This window comes from Panthera uncia, chromosome B4 (assembly GCF_023721935.1).
Source record: "Panthera uncia isolate 11264 chromosome B4, Puncia_PCG_1.0, whole genome shotgun sequence".
Classification (NCBI taxonomy): domain Eukaryota; kingdom Metazoa; phylum Chordata; class Mammalia; order Carnivora; family Felidae; genus Panthera; species Panthera uncia.
Window position 1 is genome coordinate 79,885,120 of NC_064809.1, and position 26,822 is coordinate 79,911,941.

Below are 26,822 nucleotides of genomic sequence, written 5' to 3' on the forward strand. Positions count from 1 at the left end.
GTATGAAGGTTCCTCAAAAAATTAAAAATAGAATCCCTATATGTTCCAGTACCTCCACTACTGGGTATTTACCCAAATAAAACAAAAATTCAAAAGGTATATGTGCCCTATGTTTATTGCAGCATTATTTACAATTGCCAAGATAAAGAAGCAATGCAAATTTCCAAAAATAGATGAATGGATAAAGAGGCTGTGAGATAGAGATAGATAGATGATTGATAGATACATACATACATACATACATACGTACACAGATAGATACATAGATACATAGATGATATATAGATAATGATGATGATGATAGATAGATAGATAGATAAATAGATAATGGAATATTACTCAGCCATAAAAATAATGAGATCTTGCCATTTGCAACAACGTGGATGGACCTAGAGAGTATAATGCTAAGTGAAATAAGTCAGACAAGGACAAATACCATACAATTTCACTCATATGTGGAATTTAAGAAACAAAACAAACAAAGAGAAAAAAAGGAGACAAACAAAAAACAGACCCTTAAATACAGAGAACAAACTGGTGTTTGCCAGAGGGGAGGTGGGTAGGGGAATGGGGGAAATAGATAAAGGGGATTAAGAGTACTACTCATCGTGATGAGCACTGAGTACTGTATAGAATTGTTGAGTCATTATCTTGTACACTTGAATTAATTAATTATATATAACACTATATGTTAATTATACTTCAGTAAAAAATTAAACAAATGACACTTCCAAAATAAAAGAATAATTTCACATTATAAATAAATAAATAGCCATTCCACACCCAGGCAATTACCCAAAGGAAATGAAAATGAAAACATATGTCCACACAAAGACTTGCACATAAATGTTCATAGCAGCTTTATTTGTGACAAACAAAACCCAGAAATAATCCAAATGTCCATTTACAGCTGGATGGATAAATAATTTGTGGTATATCCATAAAATGGAATACCACTTAGCAATAAAATGAATTACTGATACATGCAATGACACAGATGAATCTTCAAATAATCATGCTGAGTGAAATAAGCCAGACAAGAAGAATACATACTATAGGCTTCCATTTATCTAAAATTCTAGAAAATGCACTAATCTATAGTGACAGAGCAGACCAGTGGTTCCGTGAGGATGGGGATGGAAAAGGGAAAGATGGATTGCAGAGAGACATGAGGAAACTTCAATGGTTGGTAGACATGTTCATTATGTTGATTGTGATGATGGTTTCACAAGTGTAATCATACGTCAAAACTTATCTAGTCAAAACTTTATACACTATAAATATATATGCTTTCTTATGCAACTCATACCTTAATAAAACTGTAAATAAATAGGGTATTAGGTTACAACCCATTGAATAAAATAGGAAATCTGTGAGTCAATAATAATATGAATGAGTGAATAAACAGATAGATGATAAATAGATAGATGATAGATTAGATGATTGATAGATAAAAGATGCATAACACCAAATGTTACTATGTTACTGGTGGAAGTGTAAATTGAAATAGCCACTTTGGAAGACTCTTGGGCAGTATCTGCCAAACCCAATAAAGCAAGGTATTCAGGAGTGTGTACAACACACTATCATTTGTAAAGAAAGGGGAGTATGTATATGCATATGTGTCTATACATCTAAATGCGTGGTGGGTGTGTTATCTGCTCATTTGCAGATCCTCTCCAGCTCCAGAAAGATTCCAGGAAATGGCTGGTGTGATGCTTAGTGCATCCAGAGGGGGCATCCGAGTGGTTGAGAGATGGGAGTAGAAGACAGAACTTTCTCCGTAGTCCCTTTGTACCTTTTAAATTTTGTGCCTTGTGACTGTATTACCTTTTCCAAAAAAAAAAAAAAAAGAGTTTAATGATTCTTTTAAAAACAAAAAGAACCCTTCTCTAAGGAACAACTATTCTCTGACCTCACCTCCCACCACTTCTCCAGCTCACCCCAGTCTCCACTGAACTGAGCCATTCACCCTTTCCAGGAAGGGGCAGGCAGTGTCTGTCCCGTACACCTGCTTCGTTCCATACACCTATCCCCCTCTGAGGCGCCTCTTTTGTCCCCCAGTAGGGTTGTCTACCCCTGACTCTCTTTACTACTGCAGAAAGCGACTCTGTGCCTACACCGTTTCGTGAACAGGCTTCAAACATTGCCACTTCCTTCATGAGCTCACGCCCCTACTGTGGGGGGAATTTCTGCCTCCTTTACAGTGACAACAGAAGCAAAGCCTAGAGAAGAATGTGTCTCACTGTGGGGTCACAGAACCTCTCTCCTGAGCAGCAGCACAGGGGCTGCTCCTGGCTCTGGCAGCTGTGTGGAAAAAGACAGTTTCCTGAAATAGTTCATCCCTGCCTGACTCAGGAGTTGTCCCCAGACCTTTTTTTCTAAGGCCCCCACTGGCCAGGGCAGATCCGTTGGTGGGTCGACTGGAGGGCAGAGGCAGCGGACTTTGACAGAGTGACCCTCTCAACCAGGGACTTTTTTAAAACTCAATCCTCCTCCAGAGGCCATCAATGGCCCTGGGAAATGTTCCTCATGAGATTTTAGACTATTGTCATTCCCTCTTGTATAATTCTGAGCTATACAAAATTTCCTTTGGCCTCTGTGCAATTGGTATGCAGTCCTTAGGACTGTCTGGGGAAGCTTCCTCCAAGACTCTGAGGGAGGCTTGGGCCAAAAGAAAAGCCACCATCTAATAATTTGGGGACTTTCTGCTAAGATGACTATGACCCCAAAATCTGGGCTCTGAGACTCCCTTGCCTTAGTGGCAGCCTAGTACCGAAGCCTCAGGGGGTACCGTCCTAGGCTGTAAGGACAGCTAGCATCACCTGCTTCCCGTCTCCCCCCACTCTCCTTAGATCACACGAATGTGGAAATAGGAGGAGATCTTGGAAACTGTGTAAGGCCCACCCAATCTCTCTCCATCTCCCCATTTTACAGATGAGAAGTTGGAGCCCAGAAAGCAAAAAGGCTTGCCCAAAGAAACAGCAAGTTGTAATGGCAGAACTAATTCTGGGACCTACACTTCCCGACTCTTCTTCTCCACTCTTTTTCTCCCTTCTTTTCTTCTATTGCTTAGGCACTGCAGCTTTGAATGTGATAACAAACACCAGTCAGTTGAGAAAATGCCTTCCTTTTGGCCTGCAACCTCCCTCCTTCTTCTGACCAATCAGGCCTTACCCTGAATACTCTGTGTTTGACTTCTATCTGGGGCAAAGGCATGTTACAGTTTACAGAGCCCTGGGGGTGTGCCAGGAGAATCCAACCAGAGTTTCCAGCTTGCATAACCTGTGCACGTCCCAGGGACAGAATGAGGCCAACACATGCCCATGAGTCAGCTCTGTCCCAGCACTTGGCCCCCATGAAGCTGTGACCTGAGACATATCTGTCTCCGCCCTTCCCACTCCTCTCTGAAATGATCAGCACTTCCTGCCTTCAACTGACAGAGCACCCCGGAACTCAGGACACTAGCACCACCTGTGCCTCCACCCCCCCCCCATAAAACTTGTTGAAGAGCCTGTAGGGCTAAAAGAGCTGAGTCCTCCGGAGGTATTCCATACACCCTCCCCCATCCTGGCAAAGAAAAAATTGACAATGAGGACACAGGGAACAAAGTCCTGTCACAGGAGGAAGTGAGACTCCTGTCTGCAGTGACTGCAAAGAGAGAAAAGGCCAACGCCCCAGCGGAAGCACCACTCAGAGTCGGTCTGTCATGGATGTCCTGGTCCGACTCCTGCAGCTGCTGGTGCTGCTCCTGACCCTGCCCCTGCACCTGATGGCCCTGCTGGGCTGCTGGGAGCCCCTGTGCAAAAGCTACTTCCCCTACCTAATGGCGGCACTGACTGCCAAGAGCAACCAAAAGATGGAGAGTAAGAAACGGGAGCTCTTTGGCCAGATAAAGAGGCTTACAGGAGGCTCCGGGAAGGTGGCCTTGCTGGAGCTGGGCTGCGGCACTGGTGCCAACTTCCAGTTCTACCCAGCTGGCTGCCGGATCACCTGCCTGGACCCAAACCCCCACATGGAGAAGTTGCTGACAAAGAGCATGGCTGAGAACAGGCATCTCCAGTATGAACAGTTTGTGGTGGCTTCCGGAGAGGACATGAAACAACTGGCCGACGGGTCCATGGACGTGGTGGTCAGCACCCTGGTGCTGTGCTCTGTGCAGAGTCCGAGGAGGGTCCTGCAGGAGGTCCAGAGAGTGCTGAGGCCGGTAAGCAGAAGGGAGAGGGAATGGGCAGGGGGCAGGCAAAGGCAGCAGTGGCCGCTCCAGAAAGGAGAATGTGCTGTACTAGCGCGTTAGACACCCATCCACCCCCATCTGCTGGTGAAGAGCAAATAGGACCAGGGCTTCGATGGGGCAGAATAGGATGCTGTGGAAGCACACAGGAGAGCCACCTTACGCGGCGGTTGTTTGGGAGGGAGGGGAAGATGGGAGGAGGGGAGAAGGACACCTAAGGAAGTGAGGTTTTACACTGAGATCTGAGAGATTAAGCAGGTTGTGGAGGAGTGGGGAAAATAAAAGAGTGTTCTAGATAGAGATATTAGGGGAAATAGAATCTATAAGATTTTGAACTGAGCGTGGAAAGGAGTTTAGGATGGTTTCCAGGTTTCTGGCATGAGTGACTGGTGGAGGGAGGGAGGTGAGAGGGAAGTGTCATTTGCTGAAATGGGAGAAACCTATTTGGGGCTTGTTAGGCCTGAGATGCCACTGAGACAGCCAGGAGGAAAAGTCACAGAGGCGGTTAGAAGTCCAGATCTGGAAGTCAGAAAAAGGTGTAGCCTGAAGATAGTGATCTGGAAGTCACCAGCTTGTAGCTGGTAAATTCAGAGCACAGGGGTACATGAGATCACTCAGAGAGGGTTCAGCAAGGAGACAAGAGCTGAAGGAACCCCAGTGTTAGAAGTCAGGCGCAAGGTTTCCCTGGGATGTTGGCCAAAGGAAGAGGTTGGGCGTACGCATCTGAGTTTCGGAAGTGAGCATCTCTGTACACAGTGAGATCTCTGCTCTAGTCTCTCCATCTCACCATCTATCTGCCCTTGGCTAGGTTGTTCCTCTGGCCATCTTTTAAAGATCTCTCACCAGTCATCCCCACTGGGAGGTTCCTTACATGCACTTTTGAGTGGGAGGGTGGGAGCCAAAGTCTGCAGAAAAAGTCAGGAGCAGAACGATTCCCCTCATAAACTCACAGACCAGCAACCCCTGCTTCACCAAGAGGCTTGACCAGGTTTGGTCAGTGGGGTGGGGGTGAAGTGAGAGGAAGGGTGCGGAATGGAGCAAGTAAGTGACACTAACTCTTCTCTCCCAGGGAGGAGTGTTCTTCTTCTGGGAGCATGTGGCTGAGCCCCGTGGCAGCTGGGCCTTCCTGTGGCAGCAAGTTTTAGAGCCTACTTGGAAACACATTGGGGATGGCTGCTGCCTCACCAGAGAGACCTGGAAGGATCTGGAGAGTGCCCAGTTCTCTGAACTCCAAATGGAACAACAACCCCCTCCCTTCAAGTGGTTACCTGTTGGGCCCCACATCATGGGAAAGGCTATAAAATAACCCTTCCCCAAGCCCTGCCTCCAGCCAGAGCAATCCCACCTACCTGCTAAGTCTGTCTTCCCCTGAGAGAAATCTAGGCAAAGAAGTCATTCCCCCCACCACCCCCTCTTCCTCCTTCCCTCCACCTCTGCCAGGAGTCTAACTTCAATTCTTCCTTCCAAAGTGAAAAAGCTCTGGGGCGCCAGCCTGGCTCAGTCAATAGAGCACGTGACTTTTAATCTTAGGGTCATGAGTTCAAGCCCCACACTGGGTGTGGAATCTACTTTCAAAAAAAATGAACAAAGTGAAAGAACTCCATTCCCACCCTGACCACAGGGAGGAAAGTGATATTGTCTCCTTTCCTAGACTGGGTCTCCCAATTTTTGCCCACCCACTCCTAGGGCAGTTCCCTGTCCCTTTCCTTTGTTCCCACAGTAGAGCTCCCCCTCCTCTCTGTCTGAAGCACGTACTTCCAGGGACTGGTCACGAAAGTCATGATACATGCACCCCGCCGGCCCCCCAACCCTCCCTCCCACTACCAGCTTTGGAGCTGGAGCGGGAGGTGCAGAGAGAAGCAATCTTACCCTGGAGATCCTGGACAAGGGGGAGCAGGACTCAGCAAAGAAGTCAGAGGTTTTGTCCTCAAATATTGTTTAATAAATAGATAAAATCCACTAGATTGATGCAGCAAACTAAGGTCAGAGGAGAGGGGAAACTAGGGAGAGAAGAACCCCTGAGTCGGCAACACAACCTCCTCCCCAACCCTCTGGGTTTAAGGCACTTTCAGGGGGACAGGTCCTTGGGGTCCTATTAAGGTGAATGGGAGAAGGAGGGATTAGGGTCCCCTCTCCCACTTTTGCATCAGGACCTCACTGCCCTTCTCCCCCGGCCCCCACAACCCCATTCTTGATCTGCCCTCATCTCACAGTGTTCTAAGGGGAAGTGTGTTCTAAGGGGAAGTTTTGGGAGGTGCTCCTTGTAGGGGGTGGGGGGAGACATCTACGCCCCTGAGGAAACAGATCCTGTCACATCCTGATGGGACTCCAGCAACCCACTCTACCCTCTTCATCCCAAGGAGCCATATCTGGGGAAAGGGTGGAGGGGACCCACAGGCCAGGCTGGGACGGAAGCAGCTAGGCGGTGCCTGACACGGGATGCCCCTCTGAGCCTGGCTCAGGGTGCCCATCCGCAGCCAGGATGGGGTGTGCATCGGGGCCCTCCCGCCGGGGGCTGCCCCAGTTGTTCCTCAGGATGGTGCCCGTCTTCTCCTCTTTGAACTGCTGTCGGTCTTCCCGCGGGATCTTCACCGCGTGGTACTGGGGCACGGTGGCCTCGGGGTACCGTGCCCGCTTGAAGAATCCCATCTGTAAGGACACCAGGCCCAATGTGAGGAGTGTGCAGGGCTGAGGTCCCTGGAGCAGATATCAGCACAGCACAGAGCCTTGCCTCCACCATCACTGGGACAGAAAGTACCAACTACGGCTGAAAGGGGTTGCGTTGGACAGCATCCAGTGCAGTGCGCGGCCCCTGCAGGTGCCATAATCAATGCGGGGTCCCCAGGTCCTCACTCACAGAAAGAGAAAGACCAGGAGGGGCCAAGGGTGCAGGACCAAGGACATATCCCTTGGCTCCTGGAAGAGGGAGTTGAAGATGGAACGTCAGGACCGCTGACCCCACCCAAACTTTTTAAGAGACCCAATAGCATGCCCCAGGACATAAACGAGATCTGAGGCAAAACATCGCTCCCTAGACCCCTGCATACTTGGAATGACTCCTCTCGAGCCTCAGATGCACACAGCCCGAGTACTCAAATGGCATCTTCCTCAGGGCAGGGCCCTCTCATCCATGAATATGGTGGCCTAGCCCCTTCCTACATCGTGAACATGCTGGCCCTTACAGACGAAAGTGGAAATGTGTCCCTTGCACACTCACACTCAGGACTGCCTGAGACTCCTACATGCTCCAACTGCACGGCATGTCCTTGCACGTTTGTCTCTGCACGCCCATGCCCACAGAAAAGCCATGCACGAACCTTCCTGCACTCCCACATGCTCATACGCTGGGAGCCCACCCACCCCTCCGCGCATGCCTCAGGCTATGTATACTCACCTTATAATCTCACCCTTATGATAACCACCCACCCCAGTTCCTAGAACTCACACCACCCTCATGCAATCTCAGTTCTTCACCCTGCACATTCTTGGTCCCCTGAATGCCGGGGGCTCTACTCACAGTTACACGCACATACACACACACACACACACACACACGTGCACACACACGCGCGCACGCACACACAATTACCCCGCAGTCCCTGGGCCCCCAGCTTCCACGGCCGAGGGCTGCACAGCCAGACGGGCCCGGTGATAGTTGGTGGGAAAAGACGAGCTCTGGCTGCTCCGATGGAAGAAGCCACACTGGGATGTCAAGGGGGGGGGGGGGGGGGAAGGGAGCAAAAGAGGTGGAGGATGGGAAGACTCAAGAAGGATGGAGGCCCTTATCTCTGCTCTGTCCCCCTCCCATGAAAGCAGGGAGCAGGGAGTCTGGTGCCAGTTTCATGAAGGTATCCATCTCCCCTAAGACTGGCCAGGCTCCCAACAGTGTAGATGCTAATCCAGAGGCTTGGTCCACTGATGACTCACATATGCCCAACAGTGTGCTTGGTCAGCAACTGGTCCAGGGAAGACTAGGGCCAGTCCCCCATGGGGCCCCAAGAACATGCATGGTTCCCCAGAGCCCCATTGTGGCATGTGGTTCAGGGTATGACCACTGATGGTGGATGTGATTCCGTGTACTGACATGTGCATGTGCATGCTTTTACATGGAACCCCAGACACAAATGTGATTCCATCTATACTATGTACGAAGACAGTTCCAGGTAGAGCCTGGTACGTGGAGGCTCCGAGCTCAGTCCTGGAGGTAGTCCCTGGAGTTAAGTGTCACCGCTGTGCCTTCTGTGTCACAGTTCCCTTCTCGGCCTTACCTGCCAGGCTCCAGTGAGATCAGACCACACTTCCCTGCCTCTATGACTTTGCCTCCCTTGATCCCACCCACCTCATCCCCCACATCCACATCCTACAACCGCACCTTCTTCTAAGCCAACTGCTCTCGAGCTCTCTCACCTCTGAACTCCCACTGCACTGTCTTGCCTTAGCGCCTTCTGCCTTGTCCTTAACTACAAGGCTCACCTCCCCCACTAGACTGACTCTCAAATCCTTGAGGCCGAGATCTGCATCTGACTTCTCTCTGAGATGTCCAAAGCCTGAGAGAGTCCCTGGGACATACAAGTGTTGAGCGCAGGCTGGCTGAACAAATGAGAGTGTGGCTGGGAAGGAGAACCACAGCATGAAAGGCCACCTGCCTGGCAGGGAAGACCCCTGGCCCCACCCCCCCGAGCCTCACCTTCCACATGAGCAGCACCAGCAGTGCCAGCACCAGAAGCCCGGCCAGTACAGCCAGGAGGATGACCCACCAGGGGACTCCTTCTGCCACCACAGCCACAGGGTCCAGGTAAACCATCACTGGGATCTGGGGAATGAGGGGTTAAGAGAATAAGGGCTGGCACAAAGGGAAAGAAGAGCGTCCTCACCCCAACATCCCCAGGCCTGCAGCTCACCACTGTGGAGGCGTCTCTGAGCAGCAAGTTCTTGATAGAGGACTTCACAGTGATGTTCGCTCGCACAATCACTTCCAGGGACTTCACAGCTGAGTACTCCTAAGGGAGCAGGGAAGGACAGCCTCCTCCTGAATGCCCCATGCCCCCCATCTCCCCTCCCCCCCAGCTCCTGAATTTGTAAATGGAAGGGTCCCCAACCCAGAGGGTATTTCTGTCTGTCTTGGGTTAAGAGTGTGCTGTATTTCGGGAGAAGGCAGAAGCAGCGGTGAGTCCCAGACAGACTGCTGGGGAAGAAGACACCAGTCCGGCACCCCCACAGGGCTCTTACCTCCAAGAAGGTGCTGTTCCAGAGGCGGCCCCAGACATGCAGCACAGCAGCTCGGTCAAAGCTATATAGAGGGCAGCTGAACACCACACAGTTGGCAGTGCCCCGGACACAGTCCTAGGGACAAGGACAGGCAGGGCTCTGAGCCACTTGGCCCCAGCCCTCTGAGCATACGGAGGGCCCAACACCCTCACATATGTGTTCACACAGACACAGAGTCTGCCCAGAGCCTTCACTCCACCCCTCCATGAGCTCCCACACCTTGGACCCCCTTTTCCCCTTGTTCCTCACTCATGTCTCTCCCATTTTCCTTACCCGACCTCAAACTCACCTTCTCCAGGAAGTCTTTCCAAACTAACCCCATGGTCCAAAAGAGCAGCCTACCCCAAATCTGCTCTATCTGGCCTTGAAATACGTGGATAGCAGGGAGGGGGTCTCTTACTTGACATCAGCAGCAGAGTAACTTCCCCAATGAATGCTTATGTTATATAACAATGGCTCCCTTTACTGAGCACCACTTACCTGCAAGGTACTTATTAAAGCTTCACAACTGTCCTGCAAGGTGCATATTATTATCATCCCCATTTTCCAAACTAGGGAATTAAAGTTCAAAGAGGCCAGGTGCAGGACTCCTGGCTGGCTCAGTCAGTGGAGCATGCAACTCTTGATCTCGGGGTCATGAGTTCAAGCCCCATTTCGGGTATAGAAATTACTTTTAAAAAAAAAGAGGGGGGTACCTGCGTGGCTCAGTCCGTGGAGCATGCAACTCTTGATCTCAGGGTTGTGGGTTTGAGCCTCACACTGAGCTTGGATATTACTTAAAAATAAAATCTTGGGGCGCCTGGGTGGCTCAGTCGGTTGAGCGACCAACTTCAGCTCAGGTCATGATCTCACGGTTTGTGAGTTTAAGTCCCGCATCGGGCTCTGTGCTCACAGCTCAGAGCCTGGAGCCTGCTTCTGATTCTGTGTCTCCCTCTCTCTCTGCCCTTCCCCCACTCATGCTCTGTCTCTCTCTGTCTCAGAAAGAAATAAACATTAAAATAATAATAATAAAAATAAAATCTTAAAAAAAAAAAAAAAAAAAAGGCCTGGTGACCTGCCTCAAGTTGCACAGTTAGCAAAGCTGGTAAGTGGTGGGACAGATATTTGAACCCAGGTCCATGGTGGGCAAAGCCACATGCCTACACTAAGCCCAAACCCACAGACGGAGGAGGAGGCTGTCCCAGGAGCTGCTGTGGGACAGGGGACTTAAGCCCTGCTCCTTCCAGGTCAGACCTAAGTTCACTTGGCCCAATCCCACCTGATGATCCAATTGCCTAAAATTTGTGTTATAGTCACCACACTTCATGTACAGAAGAATGGCTTTGAAAGCATTCGAATTCTTTGCATGGTCTTTTATTTTGCCACTTTTGAGCAATTCAAGAATCCTTGATCGGTTTGTCTAAAAGCAATTTTAAAGTCTTTAAGTTTATTTCTTTACTTTGAGAAAGGGTGCGGGGAGAGAGAGACAGAGAGAGAATAGGGGAGAGGCAGAGAAAGAGAAAGAGAGAATCCCAAGCAGGCCTGATGTGGGGCTCAAACCCGTGAACCGTAAGATCATGACCTGAGGCAAAATCAATGACACTTAATCAACTGAGCCTCCCAGGCGCCCCTCTCTAAAAGCAATCTTAAGCAAAAGAATAGATTTCAAGTTCTTATTAAAAAGGGAGGCCTTTCAAGGGAAATTAGTCACGTAGAAAAAGCAGGACAACACACGTAACAGGGAGTCTGCTGTTTTTCAAGTTCGGACTACCCGCACGTGCCTTCATCTTGCCTCCTGCCATGCTCCTGCCATGCTCTAGTGGAGCAGGGAGGCTGAGGGCCCCCACAAGAAACAGGTGCTCTGGTGGAGCTCCCTCCCAGACAGATGACACCAGAGCTGGCCCAACTGTTTAAGATCCCCCTGCAAACTATCTCTTTGACTCCTTCTACTGCCCACTCCTCCATAGCTGGGATTTACCTCCTTGCAACCAGGCCATAGTCTGCCCCCACCACCACCCCCCCAGTCTGCCCCTCCGCACTCTCACTGCCAGCACCATCCTACAAGGGTCGAGCACAGAGCGCGTGCTCATCGGCTCAATATATCTACTTAAAGAACCAAACTATGTAAAACAAGGAATTGATTGTGCGGCTAACTGGCTGTAGGTCAAGTGCCCTGCTCTGGACTGAGTACTTGGTGGCCATAGGGGACCTGTAATGTCAGCAGCTGTGACGTAACCTGTCTTGTCAACTCTGTCCAAGTGTCTGGCCATCACACCTTTCAACAGGCCAGCCTCTCAGACAGCCACCCCCTAAAGCTCCATGTCCCCCAGCATCCCGTCACAGCACCAACACCCCTGCCCTTCATTCCCACTGTACCATGTCTGCCCTGCCCTCACCAGGGTGATGTTTTTCTTCTTCTCGGCAGAGGACACTGGCCACCAGGATGTGCTGGGCTCTGGCTGCTCAGGATGTTCCTGCTGCTCCGGCTGCTCCAGCTCCCTCCGCCTCCTATCCCTGCTGTCCACGTCCTGGATGCAGGGAGTGGAGGCAGTGAGCATCCCTCCAAGCAGCAATCCTGAGGTGGCCTCTCCTCCCCCACTGCCTTCCTCCTGGCCCTCCCTCTGGCTTCCCAACCCCACGACATCCCCAAAGTCTAACCACCCCCACCCTGTTTCAGTGGCCCCGACCACCCTGCTTAAGCCTCACCAGTTGGAGGATGTTGGGCCTCGGGGAACAGAGCCCCTTCTGCCCAGGCCCTTGCCCGCCCTCCAGCTCCACCCGCATGGGGTACAGCAGCCACTTTCCGTTGGCAATCTCATGGGGCCACATGATGTTGAGGAAGGCAGAGCCCAGGGTGTTAAGCGACTGGCCTTGGTTGGAGACCTGTGGGCACAAATAAATATGAAGGGAGGGAGCTTGGTTTTTGAACAGGCCCTAAATCTGCAGAGATAGAGGAGACAAGGGCTGAGGGGAAGGCCTCAGGAAGCAGAATTTCAACAAAGACTTGGGATCCTAGACCCCACCAAGCATCATTCTCTGCCCACTCCAAACCAGGAAGACCTGGAGATGTCACTGCAAGGGTGGGAGGCCCCAGTCAAGCAAGGGCAGAGTTCTAAGGAGAAACATCATCCCTCCCCCTCTGTCCCCATCCCCCAGCTGATGGCCCTGGCAGAAAAGCTTCCCTGGACCCTCATGGCCTACCCAGACCAGTAGGTGAGATGTCCATACAGACATGACCAGAAAATGGTCAACTGAGGCCCCAACACAAACACCTGCCCACAACCAAGGTCCAGGAGCAAGGGGAGGCCCTGAACTTGCCGAACCATCATGCCGCCATAGGGTAGAAGAACCACAGCTCTTGGGACATGTCTCAGCCTCTCTACGTGCCAAAAAAGGAGGGGCCTTACCAGGACACTCACCGTGACCTCATACTTGACCTTGCTGCCTATATCCCGCTCAGACCGCATGGCGCTCTCGCCCCGCACCACACCAGAGAAGAAGAGCTGCTGGGGAATGGCCACCCTGGCGCAGAAGGGTCAAAACGGGGGCTGAGGAAGCCTGGGGCCTGGCTGATTGGAGGGTCAGTAGGCAGAGCCCGGGCCAGGGCTCGGGAGTAGCAACGCGTCCCCCCTTCCAGCAGATATGCCCATTTGGTCGGAGCTTACCCCGTGATGGACAGCGGCAGCTCAATGAAGACACGTGCTCGGGCAGAGACCGGATGAAGCTCCTGCTCACTGATCCTGGCATATGAGCAGGAGCAGGCATGGGCAGGGGGCACAGGCACCACCCCAAGGGCTCAGATGAAGACAGCAGAGCCCCACCCAGGTGGACATCAACCAAGCTGCCCCCACCCTCACCACACCCTGGCCCCACCAGGCTTACGTGGCCAACAGCAGCTCCACTTCCAGCTCTGTGGTCTCAATAGTGATCCCTGAGGTGCTAAGGATGAGGTAGAAGGTGACCTAGACCAAGAGTGGAGAAAGATTGGGGTCAGGGAAGGCTAAGGGCGGGAGAAGGGTCTGGTCTTAGACGGGCACTCCAACAGAGATAAGGGCTGACATGCTCACCTGGGCACCTCTCTTCATGGGGTTCCCCAGCTCACACTCGACATGGGAGGCATTCTCGTTGGACAGGCAGAGCGGCTTCTCCTGCAGCGGGGAGGGAAGGAGAGGTTAGTTTGGGTTACTGGAGCCCCCAAGGCCCCACCCCCACCCCGCTGCAGGTCCTCACCGCAGAGTCCAGGGCTCGGACTCCTGAGTAGTGCAGGGAGGCAGGGAGGGTGACCAGAAGCTGGGCTTCATGAGCATCATCCCCATCAGCCTGGGGCTGGGCTGGATCCGAGGGCAGGTTGGTGACCGTCAGCTCCAGGCCAATGACTGGCTGCCCACTCAGGGCAAACAGGGCTGTCGTCCCATCTGTATCCCTGGAGGTCAGATCCCATTCACTCTAAATCTGAACACCTCCCTCTGCCTCTCCCACTCCTGCCTCCTCCTCGCCCAGTGCACGCTGCCTGCTTCTACCCCCTGAGTCTCTCCTCCCACCAGCTCCCTCACATTGGCCTCCACACCAGTCCAAACCTCAGGTCTTCCCACACTCCAGAGAATCAGACTAGGAGTCAGGAGACCTCCCTTCCGGTCCGAGCTCCCTTGCTTACCCACCTGGGGGAAGTGACTTAACCTCTCAAGGCCCCCGTTCTCTATCTATAAAGGGACTAATAATAATTCCTACCTCACCAGGTTGGGAAGACTAAACAGTGAGCTGTATGTACTTTATATTATCATATACATTCACATACATATACTATCATATATCGTGAAGGCTTGCTATTCTTCGCCAGGAGAGCCCCTATGGCCCCATCACTGATCCTCATCTTCTGAATTATCACAGATCCTCCCCAGCCTCGGCCTGGCCCTCCTGAGGGGGCTTCCTTCTCTTCCTTGAATTCTCGCCTTCCCACCCCACCTGACCCCTCACTCCTCCTCACATGGGCAGAGGTTGGAACTCCGTGTCGCTGACCCGGGCACAGAAGCGAGCATGAACCAGCTGCAGGTTGCTCTGACAGATCTTGTCTTCACCACAACCTTGTTTCAGGAAGTGGATCTAAGGAGAGATTTGAGGAGAGGGTGATTCGTAGGTGTGAGGCAGGGGATGAATGTGTCACTAAGGCATACAGTGGGGTAGAGTATCACAAGATTAAGCAACCTGGGTTCAACTCTCAGATCTGCTGCTTACTAGCTGTGTGATATTGAGCTGGTCACTGACCACCCTGTGCTGTGTCCTTTTCAGTAAAACAAGCATGTGATGATGACAAGGTAGAGGCCAGCAGGTAAGTCCACAGCAAGGCCACATTTCCCTAGCCTCCCTTGCATGTAACTGAGTTCCAGATTTAGAACATGAAGAGAAGTGAAGAGCATCCCTTCCAGACTGGCCAGGAGGGCCATACAAGGAGCTTCATGTTCTTCCTTCCAGGTGATAAGGAGGGAGGCTACCTAAGGACCTTGGAGGCCACATCTAAAGATGGCAGATCCCTATGAGCCCAGGCCCCTGAATGAATGCATGGGATGGAGGATTAGTGTCCCCTCTGACTAGGAACACATGATCACTTGGGCCATTTTCCATTTGGGGGTCTACTTGTCACAGCACCTAGAGATATGAGGAACTGCTGAGGTAGCACATAAAAGAGTTTTGAAAGCTACAAATGCATGTCACTGGGAGGTACAATGATCACTGCTTCTCCTAGCCCCTTCTCCTGAGCTAAACCAGAACCCATGGCTCACCTCTGCCCTCTGGGTGCTGGGCTGGTGGGCATTGAGGATGGGGGCCACTGGGGGCAGACCCTGGCCAGGAGCCTGTCGCCGGAGCCGTGGGGTCTGGAGACCGTAGGACAGGGTCACCACAATGGCCCGAAGCTTGTCTTTGACATTCTCCTGGGAAGAGGAAAGATGGACAAGGATACAATCTTCAGGCCCCAACCAGATCTAGGACAGATTTTGAAACCTGGCAAGAAGATTAGGGAGGTGAAGGAGAGAGGTGGAGACCGGAGCTAAGGGGAGGGAAAGTGACTGGGATGGAAAAGGGAGGAGCCCAGGATCTAGGGTTTTGAGGACCATGTGTGACAGGGGAACCTGCCATCTCCATCTCCAGGGAGGACAGAACTTGTACTCTGGACATAGAAGGCGGAAGACACAAGAAGGCAGCTGGCGAGGAGAAGGTCAGCCTATAAGGGAGGCTTCCCAAAAGTGGAGATCAGAAAATGAGGTGTAAGCATGTTTGGGAAGAAGCTAAGAGGAATCAACAAAAAGAGACCATGCAATGACAATGACTCTCAGAGGCCAAGGGGTCAGTGTCCACCTGTAGCTGGAACATGGTGTCTCCACAGACTCGGTCATGCTGGTGCTTCAGCCACACGGTGCCTGAGGCCTGGTGCTTGGGGTCATCTGGGCCATGGCTCAGGAAGGTCACACGGGGGACCTGGCCCCGGAGCCTTCGGTCTGTGTCCCCATCTAACACATAATCCAGGGCTATGGCGTGTGGGGAGAGGAGGGGAGCCAGTGAGCTGGAGAACTGCTCTAATCTGACCCTATCTCTGAGATGCCTTTCTCTCCACCTCAGAGTGACCCACCCTGAAACCCAAAGGGTGGAAAATGGGAGGAGAACCTCACTCACCCACAATAGGGCTGTAGCTGCTGGGGGTTGCAATGTAGCTGAAACAGACCCGCAAGTCCACACTGTGGGGGCAAGGGTAGCTCCTGAGCCAGGCAAGACCGATGGGCCAACACCTCACTCCTGTCGCAGCCCCAGTCCCCAGCCCCACACGGGGCAGAGGAAGAAAAGGGGAAAATGGACCCTGAATTTTCCCTGCCTCCCCTTGGATCCCACCTCACCAGACTGAGTGGCCAGCAGCACAGTTAGGCTGTTCTAGATCAATGGCTCGGGGAGCAATGAAGACCTCATGCGACACATGAAGGACGGGTCTGGCCCTGTGGAATGAGGAGTTGAGAGCACAAGAAACATGAGACTATGAGGCAGGGAAAGAGAAGAGCTGGCCTTAAGGAGGGAGAGGCAAAGGCAGAGGAGGGGGCTGATCACCTGAAGAGCACAGCAGTGTCAGCCAAGGAGCCAACCAGTAGGTCTGGGTAATGATTCCCATCCACATCCAGGCCACCGGACAGGGAGTAGCCAAAGCTCTTTATGCCCACGGCCTCACCCTCCAGCACCTGCAGGACCAGACCATCAGCTCCCCACCAGCATCACCCCCAGCCTGCCCCCTGCCCTCTGCTGTTGTGCCTCCTTTATTTCCCCCACACCCATTACCCCCACACCTCATCCCAACGACCCCCTCTTACCTGGGAAGGTTTGATGACAACCCCCAGGCTGCTCCCATGGTAGATAAAGACTTTCCCATCCCCATCAAAGGGAGCCCCCACAGCGATATCTGTGGGTGTGGGAGAAAGGTAATCAGACTGGGGCGGGGCGGGAAGATGGGGTCCAGGCCCCAACTTTCCCTCAGTCACTCAGTTCCATATAATATGCTTTCTATTTTATTGAGAGGCTACTAAGTCCCAGGCACCTTACACACATCATCTTTAAGCCTCTTAGCTACTCTCTGCAGATACGACTATCAGAAAGGTTACTTGCCCAATGTCCCAAAGCTGGTAAAATGATAAAGCTCAGATGTGAGCCCAGGTTGCTTCTCTCTCAGAGCCCTCAGAAGGCCTCCCCCTTGACCTCTGAGGCACTTCCCCATCCCTGCTCCTGCCCTCCCACCCCTGAGGCTTTCCAGTTCCCAATCACACCTGCAAAGCCATCTTGGTTGAGGTCCCCCAAGACAGCCAGGCTGATCCCGAACATGGAGTCAGGAGAGCCACAGAGCCGGAGAGGGGAGACCCCAGCCCAGTGACCCCCCTGGTTCATGTACACATACACGGCACCCCCCAGCTCTTCTTGGCGTTCAAAGAAGTAGGGGGCACCCACTACCAGGTCTGCCCAGCTATGGAGAGAGGGAAATAGTCAGTGTGGCTCCCTCCCCAGCCAGGGGAGTCAGACAGATGCCAGAGGCCCCTGAGACCTCCTAGACCCAGCCTCCCCCAGGCTGCACTCCCCTGTGCCCACTCTTACCCATCATTATTGAGATCGGCCACAGCCAGTGAGTAGCCAAAGCCGGAGGTCAGGCGCTCCCCAGACAGCATAACTTCGGGCACCAGGCGACTGGCACTGTCTTTGCGCAGAATGACCACAGCACCCTTGTGGTTGGCACGGGGCGCCCCTGCCACAAAGCTCAGCTCTTCTGCACGCACCAGACCCTTCCCCGAGTCGATGGAGAAACCTGGGTGGGGCGGCTTACCAGTGAGCACTCCCCAAAAGATTTAGGGGCCAGGGTGTGTCCAAGCTCCCCCCACTTTGCCCCCTCCTCACAGGTCCAGAGCCAAAAGGTAGAGGTGCCCTCCAAGTTATCAGCACGACAGCTGGACTGCTCTACCTCCCCCTCCAGAGCCCTGGAAGCCCTCCCACACCCAGAGGCTGGAGTTTGGCACAAGAAGTGAGATGAGATCAGCCTTGGGGACTGGGGAGGAAAGACAAAGGCAATGACTAGGAAGGCCAGCCAGCTGGGCAGGAGCTGAGCAGGGCACCACGCGTAAAGTTCCCAGGGAACGTCTCCCCTCTGCACACCCAGGTGGCCCCAGTCCCATCCAATGCACCTTCTTTGCCCCCACTCCCAACGCACTCACAGGGAGAGGAAGTCTTCATGTGGACAGAGGGGAGCCAAAGGGGAGTGGGAAAGAACTTGGTTCACCCAAACATCTCCCAGGCCTCGTTTCCTCCCCCTCTGCAGTGGGATGCAGTTGAGACAAGGAGAGGGACTTACCAACAAGGCTAGGGCTTTCTCAGGCATGTGCCCACCGTCCACCCTTCAGAGAAAGTCCCACTAAAGCTCCACCCTCCTTCTTTCCCAGTACGGTCTCAGCCCACCTGGTTCTTCCTCCATGGAGACCCAGGTCACATCCCCCTAGGCCATCCCCCTGGGGGCATCTTCTCAGGCCTGGTCACCGCGCCCAGCTCTTCTCTGAAATTTGGGCCCAACATGGATTTCCCTGGGTGTATGTTGGTGAGGGCAGGGCAGGAGAGGAGGGGAGGCCAGGCCAAGCCCCCAGGGCCCAGGGAAGCTTACAAACCTAAGTAGCTATTCAGGGCCAAGTCTCCGGCTGGTCCTGAGAGCCGGTCAGCGGGGTCCAAAGTTTTATACACCAGCTGGTCAGGGTCTGAGCTATCAATGTTGGTCACAAAGAGCAACCCTGCGGGGGGCAGGTAGGGGGAGACACCAGGGAAGGGACATCCAGAGGAGGGGCCACAGAGTGGGGAGACAGAGTCAGACATAAAGGCAAGAAGAAGGAGGCACAAGAGGAAGAGGTGGAGAAAGAATATGAGAGAGACAAAGAGGCCAGAGAGATAAGAATCAGAGACAGAAAGAGAGAGAGAGACAGGGTGAAAGCCAGAGACAAAGACACAGAAGGATGGGAGCATGGAGAGGGATGACAAGAGAGAGGAGCAGAGGGTTAGAGCAGCTCTGGGCCAGGGAGGGGTCCCTACCAAAGTAGCTGTTGGCAGGGACCGGGATGAGGCGGGGGTCCTGCTCCTTCTCACCCCCCGCCTCGTAGGGCCCGTCGTCCAGGTGCGCCAGGTCCGCCGAGCCCTGCACACAGAGCTCCACCCTGGCGGTGCCTGCAAGGACAGACCCATTAGTGCTCCGGGGCAGGGAGCTAGGAGCACCTCTCAGGTCAGATGCCAGTTAGACAGGCACACGGGGACGCCCCTGGTCTCCCGTGCAGCCCTGTCTCTACCCCGTCCCCAGCCCAAGCTTCCTGGCCCCACAGACTTGCTGTCCCACTCACCAAGTGTCAGCTCGGCCAGCGGCAGCGTGCGGACACGGGGATGGGGGTGATGAGGTTGGGGAGTGAGCAGGCCCAGCCGTGCACGTGGGGGTTCATGCCAGCATGGTGAGGAACACTCGGCCATTCGAAGGACAGGAGACGTCCCCATCTGTGTGTGTGCTGGCACGATGGGGGTGGGAGATGTGCCAGTGTCCCAGGGCTACGTGGTGGTGAATGTGTGGGCATGCTCGGTCACGTGCTGCTCCCAATCCCATTTCTGAGGTAAGAGGCCATTTTGGTTCCCTTCTCCCCTCCCCAAGGAGTGACTCACCCTTCCAGTTATAGGTTCCCGGGGCCCCAAAGAGGAGGTAGTGGCTGTCAGGGGAGAAGGCGGCAGCTGTGCCCTGCTGGCAGAACCCAAATTGTTCATGGCCTTGGGGGCGACCCTCACAGAACTTCCATTCCCCGCCATCCAATTCATCACGGACGGCCAGGTCTTGGCTTAGCACAAAGCAACGACCGATCACATCCCTGGTCTCCAGGATCTGGTCTACTCGCTGCCGTGCCTCATACCGGTGTGCACAGGTCTGTGGGAGGAAGGGATGTGGGGTCATCCACTGTGTGGGCCAATGACCCATGAGAGCCACGCAGCCCGCATGCAGACGTGTGGCAGGCACGGTTTCGTGAGCACACACACATGCACACAGACACACACATCATGTGAGCACCGCCACTCAGCTCAGTGGTAGGCAATATATACGTAACTATCCCACTTGTGCCCACTCGCTTGTCCCAGAAGGGAAAAAGCCTTGTTCCACATTCTGCCCGGGCACCCGCAGGTACGACTAAGCCAGCACACAGCACTCTGCCTCTTTGACCATGCCATATGTGCCTGTCCCCAGCACACCAAGCTGGTCCTGTCTCTACACTTTTGTAAGTGCCACCACTTTGCAAAGAACTTCCTCCCCTCTCTGCTCCGGACACGTTGCTCATTCTGGAAAGGTTGCCTAAGATCTCTGCCACCTGCAGGAGTCTTTTCTGTCCACTCTCCTTTGGACTTTCACACAGTGACTGTACCCCTCACTTAACATTAACCATATTCTGCCCCACAGTGGCTTAATTGTGCATCTGTGTGTCAGTGATGATACAGAGAGAAACACGCAAAGAAAAAGAGAGAAGGAGTGTCTCCAGAACTATGTGGTAGGCTCTTTGTGCCGTGGACCAGGCTTTTCCTTGTCTTTACGTCTCCTCTCTTAGTAGCTAGCACAACACCTGATGCTTAAAACGTTCTCAGTAAGAGTTTGACAAATGGATAGATAGATAGATAGATAGATAGATAGCTGGCTTTAAATTATAAGACCAGGGACCAGGGGTACCTGGGTGGCTCAGTCAGTTGAGCATCCAACTCTTGATCTGGGCTCAAATCATGATCTCAGGGTCATGGGTTTGAGCCCTGAGTTGGCCTACTTAAGATTCTCTCTCTTTCTCTCCCTGTGCCCCTCTCCCCGGCTCACACTCACTCTCTCTCTCTCTAAAAATAAAAATAAAATAAAATAAAAATAAGGACAGAGACCATGTCTTATACCTTTTTTCTATCTCCCTGAGGTCCTGGGAATTAGGCCATCATACTACATGCCAGCCTGTGTTCTATAAACACACCTGTGCACATGCACACCATATACACACTCACACACCCCACCCTTGCATACGGTCACAAGGAGTGATACTCACGACAATCTTGCCTCCAGGCCCCTGGCTCCGAACACTGACTCCCAACCACTGGTTCTCCTTGCTTTCTTTCTGCACATCAGCTGGAGGCAGGACACTGGGAATAAGGAGAGGGAAGAGGAGGCCAAGTCCTCTCCTCCCCTTCATGCGCTGCACCCCCTCCCCACCCCTACAGGGACTACACCTCCACGGTCGATGTCCACTCTGTAGCAGTCGGTCTCTTCCAGGCTCAGGGGACAAGCGAAGAGGCCTCCAGTGCGATTCGCCTGCTGCCCAGGCAGAGCCAGGGCCTGCGGAGCACCCACCAGCAGCCTGCACAACGGGACAGGAGCAGGAGTTAGCAGACAGAACGTTGTGCCTCCCCAGGGCTGCCCAGGCCCGACCCCTCAGAACCAAGCCGAGTGTGGAGAACTAAGGAGTAGGGCCAGAAGTCAGTTTCCCCAAGTCTGGCGAGGACAAATTAATATACTTGGCCATGCAATCATCACATTACACACGCACATTCTATCTGGATGAGGGGCCACATGCACTGTAGATACACACACGTGCGCATGTGCCAAACAAAGCAGCCTGGCCAGCGCTGCTAGTTTGAAAGAACCGCCTGTTCCCAGCACCTGTTCCTGGCCAGGCCTTCCCTACCCACTTCCTGGCCCCATCCCCAAGCTCTACCCTCCTCCCCAAACCCAGTCCCGTTAGAACCCTCCCAGAAATGCCAAGAATGCTGAGAGCAGAAGCAACAGGAGCCCACACTGGTACCACAGGGTGGCCCAGGGAGCAGCCTCAGAGGCCAAGCAAGAGGCTAGATATGGGCCTGTTCCCCCACGCTTCATCCAGGGCCCACCAAAGACCCCACCCCACCCCCAGCAACCCTGCCAACCCCAGATTCCATCAGTCAGCTGGCCTGGAGGTAGGGGCCAGTTTCTCCTCTGTCTCCAATCCTACCCCCATTTTCTGCCCCTGTCCTGAATCCCCTTCCCCATTGTTCCTCCTCCTCCCCACACCCATGATTTTCCCCATTCCTCTCACCCTCCCTGCCCCCACCCTGTCCTCTCTCCTACCTCCCCCTCAGACGCTTTCCCAGCTACAACTTTCTTGGCAGGACAATTTTCCATGATCACAGCCAAGGTTTTTTCCCCAGGGGAGGACTGTGCTGGGAATGAAGGCTGCCTGGGTCCCCTGGGGCTGAACCCCAGGCCAGGAGTGAAGGAAGGGGTAAGGTGAGGTGACTGGCACCCAGCTGACTACAAGGATCTCTCTTCACAGAAGGAGAGACTCAAAAGTGGAAGCAGGGAAACCTCGAGGCCTCTCTCCCACATTCTTCCTCCATTTCCCTTGCTGGGGATGAGGCCCAAAGTGGTGTCGGGCAATATTGCAGACAGGCATCTATGGGGCACTGTGCCAGTCCTGAGGGGGAAGGGAGGGCACAGAGCCACACTCCCTTCCCACAGCTTTAGTCTCTTAGCAGCTGTCATCCCGCGTCAGAGCCAGTGTCCAGAGTGAGGAGGGGGCAGGGAGTGGCAAGGAAGACAGCGTGCATTCGGCATTCATCAACAGCTACGTATTGAGAACTTAGCATCTGCCAAGCCTTGTGTCAGGCACTGGTGAGACAAGGAAGTAGTATTTCTTCAGCACCTACTATGGGCAAGGCCTTAGGCTAGATGCCAAGGATATGAGGAACGAACGTTTGTCACCCTCTACCTAGGTTGTAGACATCAGGCTGGGCAAGTTACATGCATTCTCTCTTTTAAGCGTCACAGCAATCCTATATATGAGGGTTCCTTTCTCGTCTTTCAGAGGAGGAAACTCACTCACATACATTAAGTAGGATGCTGGAATTCAAATCCACATCTGCCTAACTCCAAAACCCATGCCTTTTCCACCATAGCCAATGATGGGCCATCTCCAGAACACTGAGACCACTCCAGAGAAAGAACAGGAGGAAGGGGAGGGGAGGGTACCCTGCACAAAAAAGGAAATGACACGGCCAACCTTCCAACAAGTCCGCAGTACCCCCCGCCCCATCACCAAACTCAGAGATGGCCATGTCTTGGAGGACTGGGGCTATCTTACTCATCTCTGCGCTTGCCCCATAGGAGGCATGTGGATGCATTTGTTGAACGCACACGTTGTATGGACTCACAGAGACACCCAGTGCCTCAGCTGGTCAACACATAGCTAAGAACCAGAAGAAGCTAATATCAGTGTTTAGTGTTCACATCTCCCCTAGAGGTCTAAGTGGGGAGGAGGATGGAGGGAAGAGGTCCATATGGAAGAAAGAGGCTTGTGCACATACATACGGCCAGCCTCACTCTCAGTGGAGAACAGACCAGCCCACCCAACCTGGGAACAAGAGTTCCCACACACAGCCTCTCTAGTCCCTCCACCTCTGCCCTAGCCACACCCTTTTCTGGCTTCATCCCACAGTCCCCGGCCACCCCAGGTCTCTGGACACTGACTCTCAACCACTGGTTCTCAGCCACAGCTGTACCCATTGCAGACAAAAGCAAGAACACCTTGGCAGCTGGGGGCAGAGGGATTCCCCAGGAGCCTGGCCAAGTAGAAGCAAAGGAGTAGCCCACTACCACCACACCTCTCAATTCTGCACACACTCCAGGGCTCTGACCCAAGGCCTGCCCTCTCTGACTCTCTCAAACTGGGTGGCCCTCTGGGGGGGAGGGGGGGTGCTTGGCCCAAAAGTTGACTCAACCGGGGTGATCTGGCCAAGCCTTTGGATCCAGGTTTGCAGTAAGGCACTAAAGCTATTCTCTAGCTCTGTGGATCATGATACAGGAATAACAGTAACAGGAATAACACTTTCACAGCATTCCCTGTGGACTTTGCGCTATTCTAAGGGTTTTATACATACTAAGAACTCTTAATCCCCACAAAAACTCTATCTGGTAGTCCTACTGTTGAACTCCACTTTACAGCTGAAAGATATAAATGAGGCTGAAACCACAGAGCCAAGAAGGTTAGACTTCAAAGTCTCATCCAGGGGCAAGACTGAAAGACATCACAATGGGTGAAGCCTTTCAATCAGTGGGTGCTGGTGAAGGCAAACTGAAACTCAAAAGCTAGGGACTGAGCAAGGTGCCTGGTCCCTCACATGCCACCAGGCAGCAGAGCACCCCTTGCTGGAACCAAAGCAGGGTTAGACAGTCAGGCTCCTCTGGGAGTGCCCCCAGTTTGGCTCTGGGAGACAGAGTCAAGGGGCCACCTTCAGAGAGGAGGGGGAAATGACAAGAGACCAAGCTATTAAAAATAACTTAGAATTTGCCTGGAAATAGCTCAGAGAGTTCAGCATGTCCTAAAAAGGCCTCCAGTCCTGGAACTCTGGCAGATGGGGGAAGAAGGGAGGGAGAGACAAGATGAGGTAGGAAGCAGATAGAAGGCTGAAGAGATGAAGTCAGTTGCTTTCTATCTCTCCCAAAGGGTGGGGGACCACTGACCATGCTCCCTGATGACAGGGATAATGGAAGAAGATTAGAGCTAGCCCCTCCTTCCCAAGCTGGGGAAGAGAAATGAGCTCCTGTCCCTACCCTCTGCCCCCAAGCAAACACTATCCAGGAGAAGACAATCCCAATGGACAGCATTGATCCCAGTAATGGACACTTAGTGTGGCTTAGGCTCTGGCCTAGGAAAGAAAAGCCCCCTGGCAGGAGGGGGTGGGAAGCTTTCTTCCTCTTGTCTCTCTTCTTAAAATCATACATGCAGCTGGAGCCAATAGGATATGAAACATGACAGACATAGGCCCCACACATATGTGTCCATCTCCCAATGAGTCCTGAACTGAATAGGAAATAACTAGAATTGTACTCTGCCCCTCACTCCTCCCTGCCTTCCCCCACTACTGGGATTCCTAGACCTGGAAATTTCCTGAGGAGGAGGAAGGGGAGCACGAGCCTGGCCAGCATCCTTCTTGAGTCTCTGTCGCTGTTGCTGCTGCTCCTGCTGCTGCTGCTGCTGCTGCTGCTGCTACAACTTTTGGGGGTTCTGTTTTCTGCTCCATAATCAAACCACCTAGTACAGGCTGCCCTGTACCCTCCCAGGTCCTCTCCCAGCCTCATATTCTTGAGCCACAGAAATAAATGGCAGGTCTCCCCTGGTCTCCAGTGTCCTGCTGTCTTAATTCCATCCCATGGCAATGTTCTCACAGGAACTTATGTCTGGAGTCTAACCCTCCATCCTTCCCAGGGTGTCTTCAACCTCTCTGCCCTTTCCCTCTCCTCCTGCCCTAAGCAAAGACAAGACGTTCAGTCCCTCTTCCTGAGGAAATTGAGCCCTCTGACGGAGGGGAGTCACAGACCCTGGGACTGGAGCAAGGATGCAAGTTGGGGGAAAACAAAAGGAGATCGTTCCCTGCCAAGACAAGAACCTCTCTCTCCCAACTCATCCCCAAAGCAAGACCCTCCGGGTCTCAGAGCCTGAGGGTACGCCTCCAGACCCAAGACAGATGAGGCAAGGTTGGAGTGTGGGGTATCTGTGGACAGCCTGAGTCGTCGTGGGGTTGGAAGACAGAGATGGGATGGGGGTTGGGGGAAATCTGTGGCTCGGGCACGGGGATTCTGGGCGGGTGCGGTGACTCACCAGCTCTGGGGTCGGGGCTGCAACTGCCGGTGCAGAGCCACAGAGAAGCCGAAGAGGCTACCCGGCTCGCCCTCCTTGCGCAGGGCGCCCATCACGTCCAGATTGAAGGCGACAGCCCCCGGGCAGAGCAGGCCGGCCAGCAGGGAGCCAAGAAGGTAACAAATCCCGGGGGAGCCCCGAGGACCACGGCCCGGAGTCCCGGCCATGCGGCGAACCTTGCGCGCGCTTCCCACGAGCGCAGGAAAACTCGCTCCCGCCCCAAGCTCCAGGTCTCCCACGGCGAGCCTCTGGTCTCGCGTCTCGCAGATCTTTCAGGGGTCTCGCAATCTCTCGCCTCGCCCCCCTCTCCCGCCGCCCCGCCGCCCCGCCGCCCCAGCACCCCTCCAGGGCAACTGCAGCGGCCGCAGCCCAAGGGTAAGCCAGAGCTCCCGCCTCCGCTCCCAGGGGCGCCGCCCCGCACCCCGGCTCCGCCCTCGGCCCCGCCCCTCGCCCGCGCGGCAGGTGGAGGCTTCGCTGCGCCGCAAAGGGATGCCCGGGCTGGCGACTCCGGGTAGGAAAGGGCCTGGCTCGGCGGGATCCCCACCCCAGCTTCGGCCCCGCCCCAGCCTGCGCGCTCCTGCCCTTCCCCCACTCCAGCCCAAACCCGCGAGTGGTGCGGGCGGCGCCTGGGAATGGGGGGGAAGAGAAGTACAGATTGAAAGGGACCGAAAAAGAGAAAGGAACGTATGAGATGAGAAGTGCGTGACGCAGTCCGGGAAGAGAGATGCAGACGGAGAGATTAAAGGGGAGGGTCCTGTGTGGTCCTTTGGTGCTCCTTTCTCTCCAAGGTCAAGTAGAACGCCTCATTGCTTTTTGAATCACGCCGCTTCCCGCCCCATGCCATCCCACACCCCACCCCACCCCCAGAAACGCCCAGCAATGACAACGGCTACGCTAGCCACGACGTCAGCATTCAGGGAGACTGAGGAAAAGATAGAGGAAAGAGGAGAGAGAGAAACTCAGCAGGTCTGGAGAGGAGAGCAAAAGAAGCAGGTAGAAAGAAAACAGAAAGAGAAAAGAGATGGAGAAAGAAGGGCAAGAGTTTGACTAATAAAGGCGGGGGGGGGGGGGGCGCTTGACCGGCTCTGTCCATAGAGTATGAGATTCTTGATCTCCCA

General features: G+C 53.6%; 2 protein-coding genes across 3 annotated transcripts; one reads left to right on the top strand and one right to left on the bottom strand.

The window, feature by feature from the left end:
- Positions 1-3,103: 3,103 nt before the first annotated feature.
- TMT1B (thiol methyltransferase 1B) lies at positions 3,104-5,868 on the top strand. Its single transcript, XM_049625703.1, has 2 exons — positions 3,104-4,207; positions 5,304-5,868. Exons 1-2 carry the CDS (start codon positions 3,710-3,712, stop codon positions 5,538-5,540), a joined length of 735 nt encoding a protein of 244 aa, XP_049481660.1. The 5' UTR covers positions 3,104-3,709; the 3' UTR covers positions 5,541-5,868.
- Positions 5,869-6,146: 278 nt separating this feature from the next.
- On the bottom strand, positions 6,147-26,055 carry ITGA7 (integrin subunit alpha 7). 2 transcript variants are annotated; one of them, XM_049625692.1, is made up of 26 exons: positions 25,666-26,055; positions 21,263-21,390; positions 21,082-21,161; positions 19,682-19,937; positions 19,070-19,201; positions 18,655-18,774; positions 17,600-17,807; positions 17,278-17,471; positions 16,828-16,916; positions 16,571-16,698; positions 16,366-16,461; positions 16,148-16,209; positions 15,833-16,002; positions 15,259-15,408; positions 14,466-14,581; positions 13,712-13,904; positions 13,549-13,629; positions 13,364-13,443; positions 13,147-13,221; positions 12,901-13,003; positions 12,188-12,364; positions 11,878-12,009; positions 9,464-9,577; positions 9,136-9,234; positions 8,922-9,047; positions 6,147-6,883 (listed from the first exon to the last, which is right to left on the bottom strand). In XM_049625692.1, exons 1-26 carry the CDS (start codon positions 25,869-25,871, stop codon positions 6,653-6,655), a joined length of 3,546 nt encoding a protein of 1,181 aa, XP_049481649.1. In that variant the 5' UTR covers positions 25,872-26,055; the 3' UTR covers positions 6,147-6,652. The 2 variants fall into 2 exon arrangements, with proteins under 2 accessions (XP_049481649.1, XP_049481648.1); XM_049625691.1 differs by lacking the exon at positions 18,655-18,774 and having other exon boundaries at positions 25,666-26,053.
- Positions 26,056-26,822: the final 767 nt, after the last annotated feature.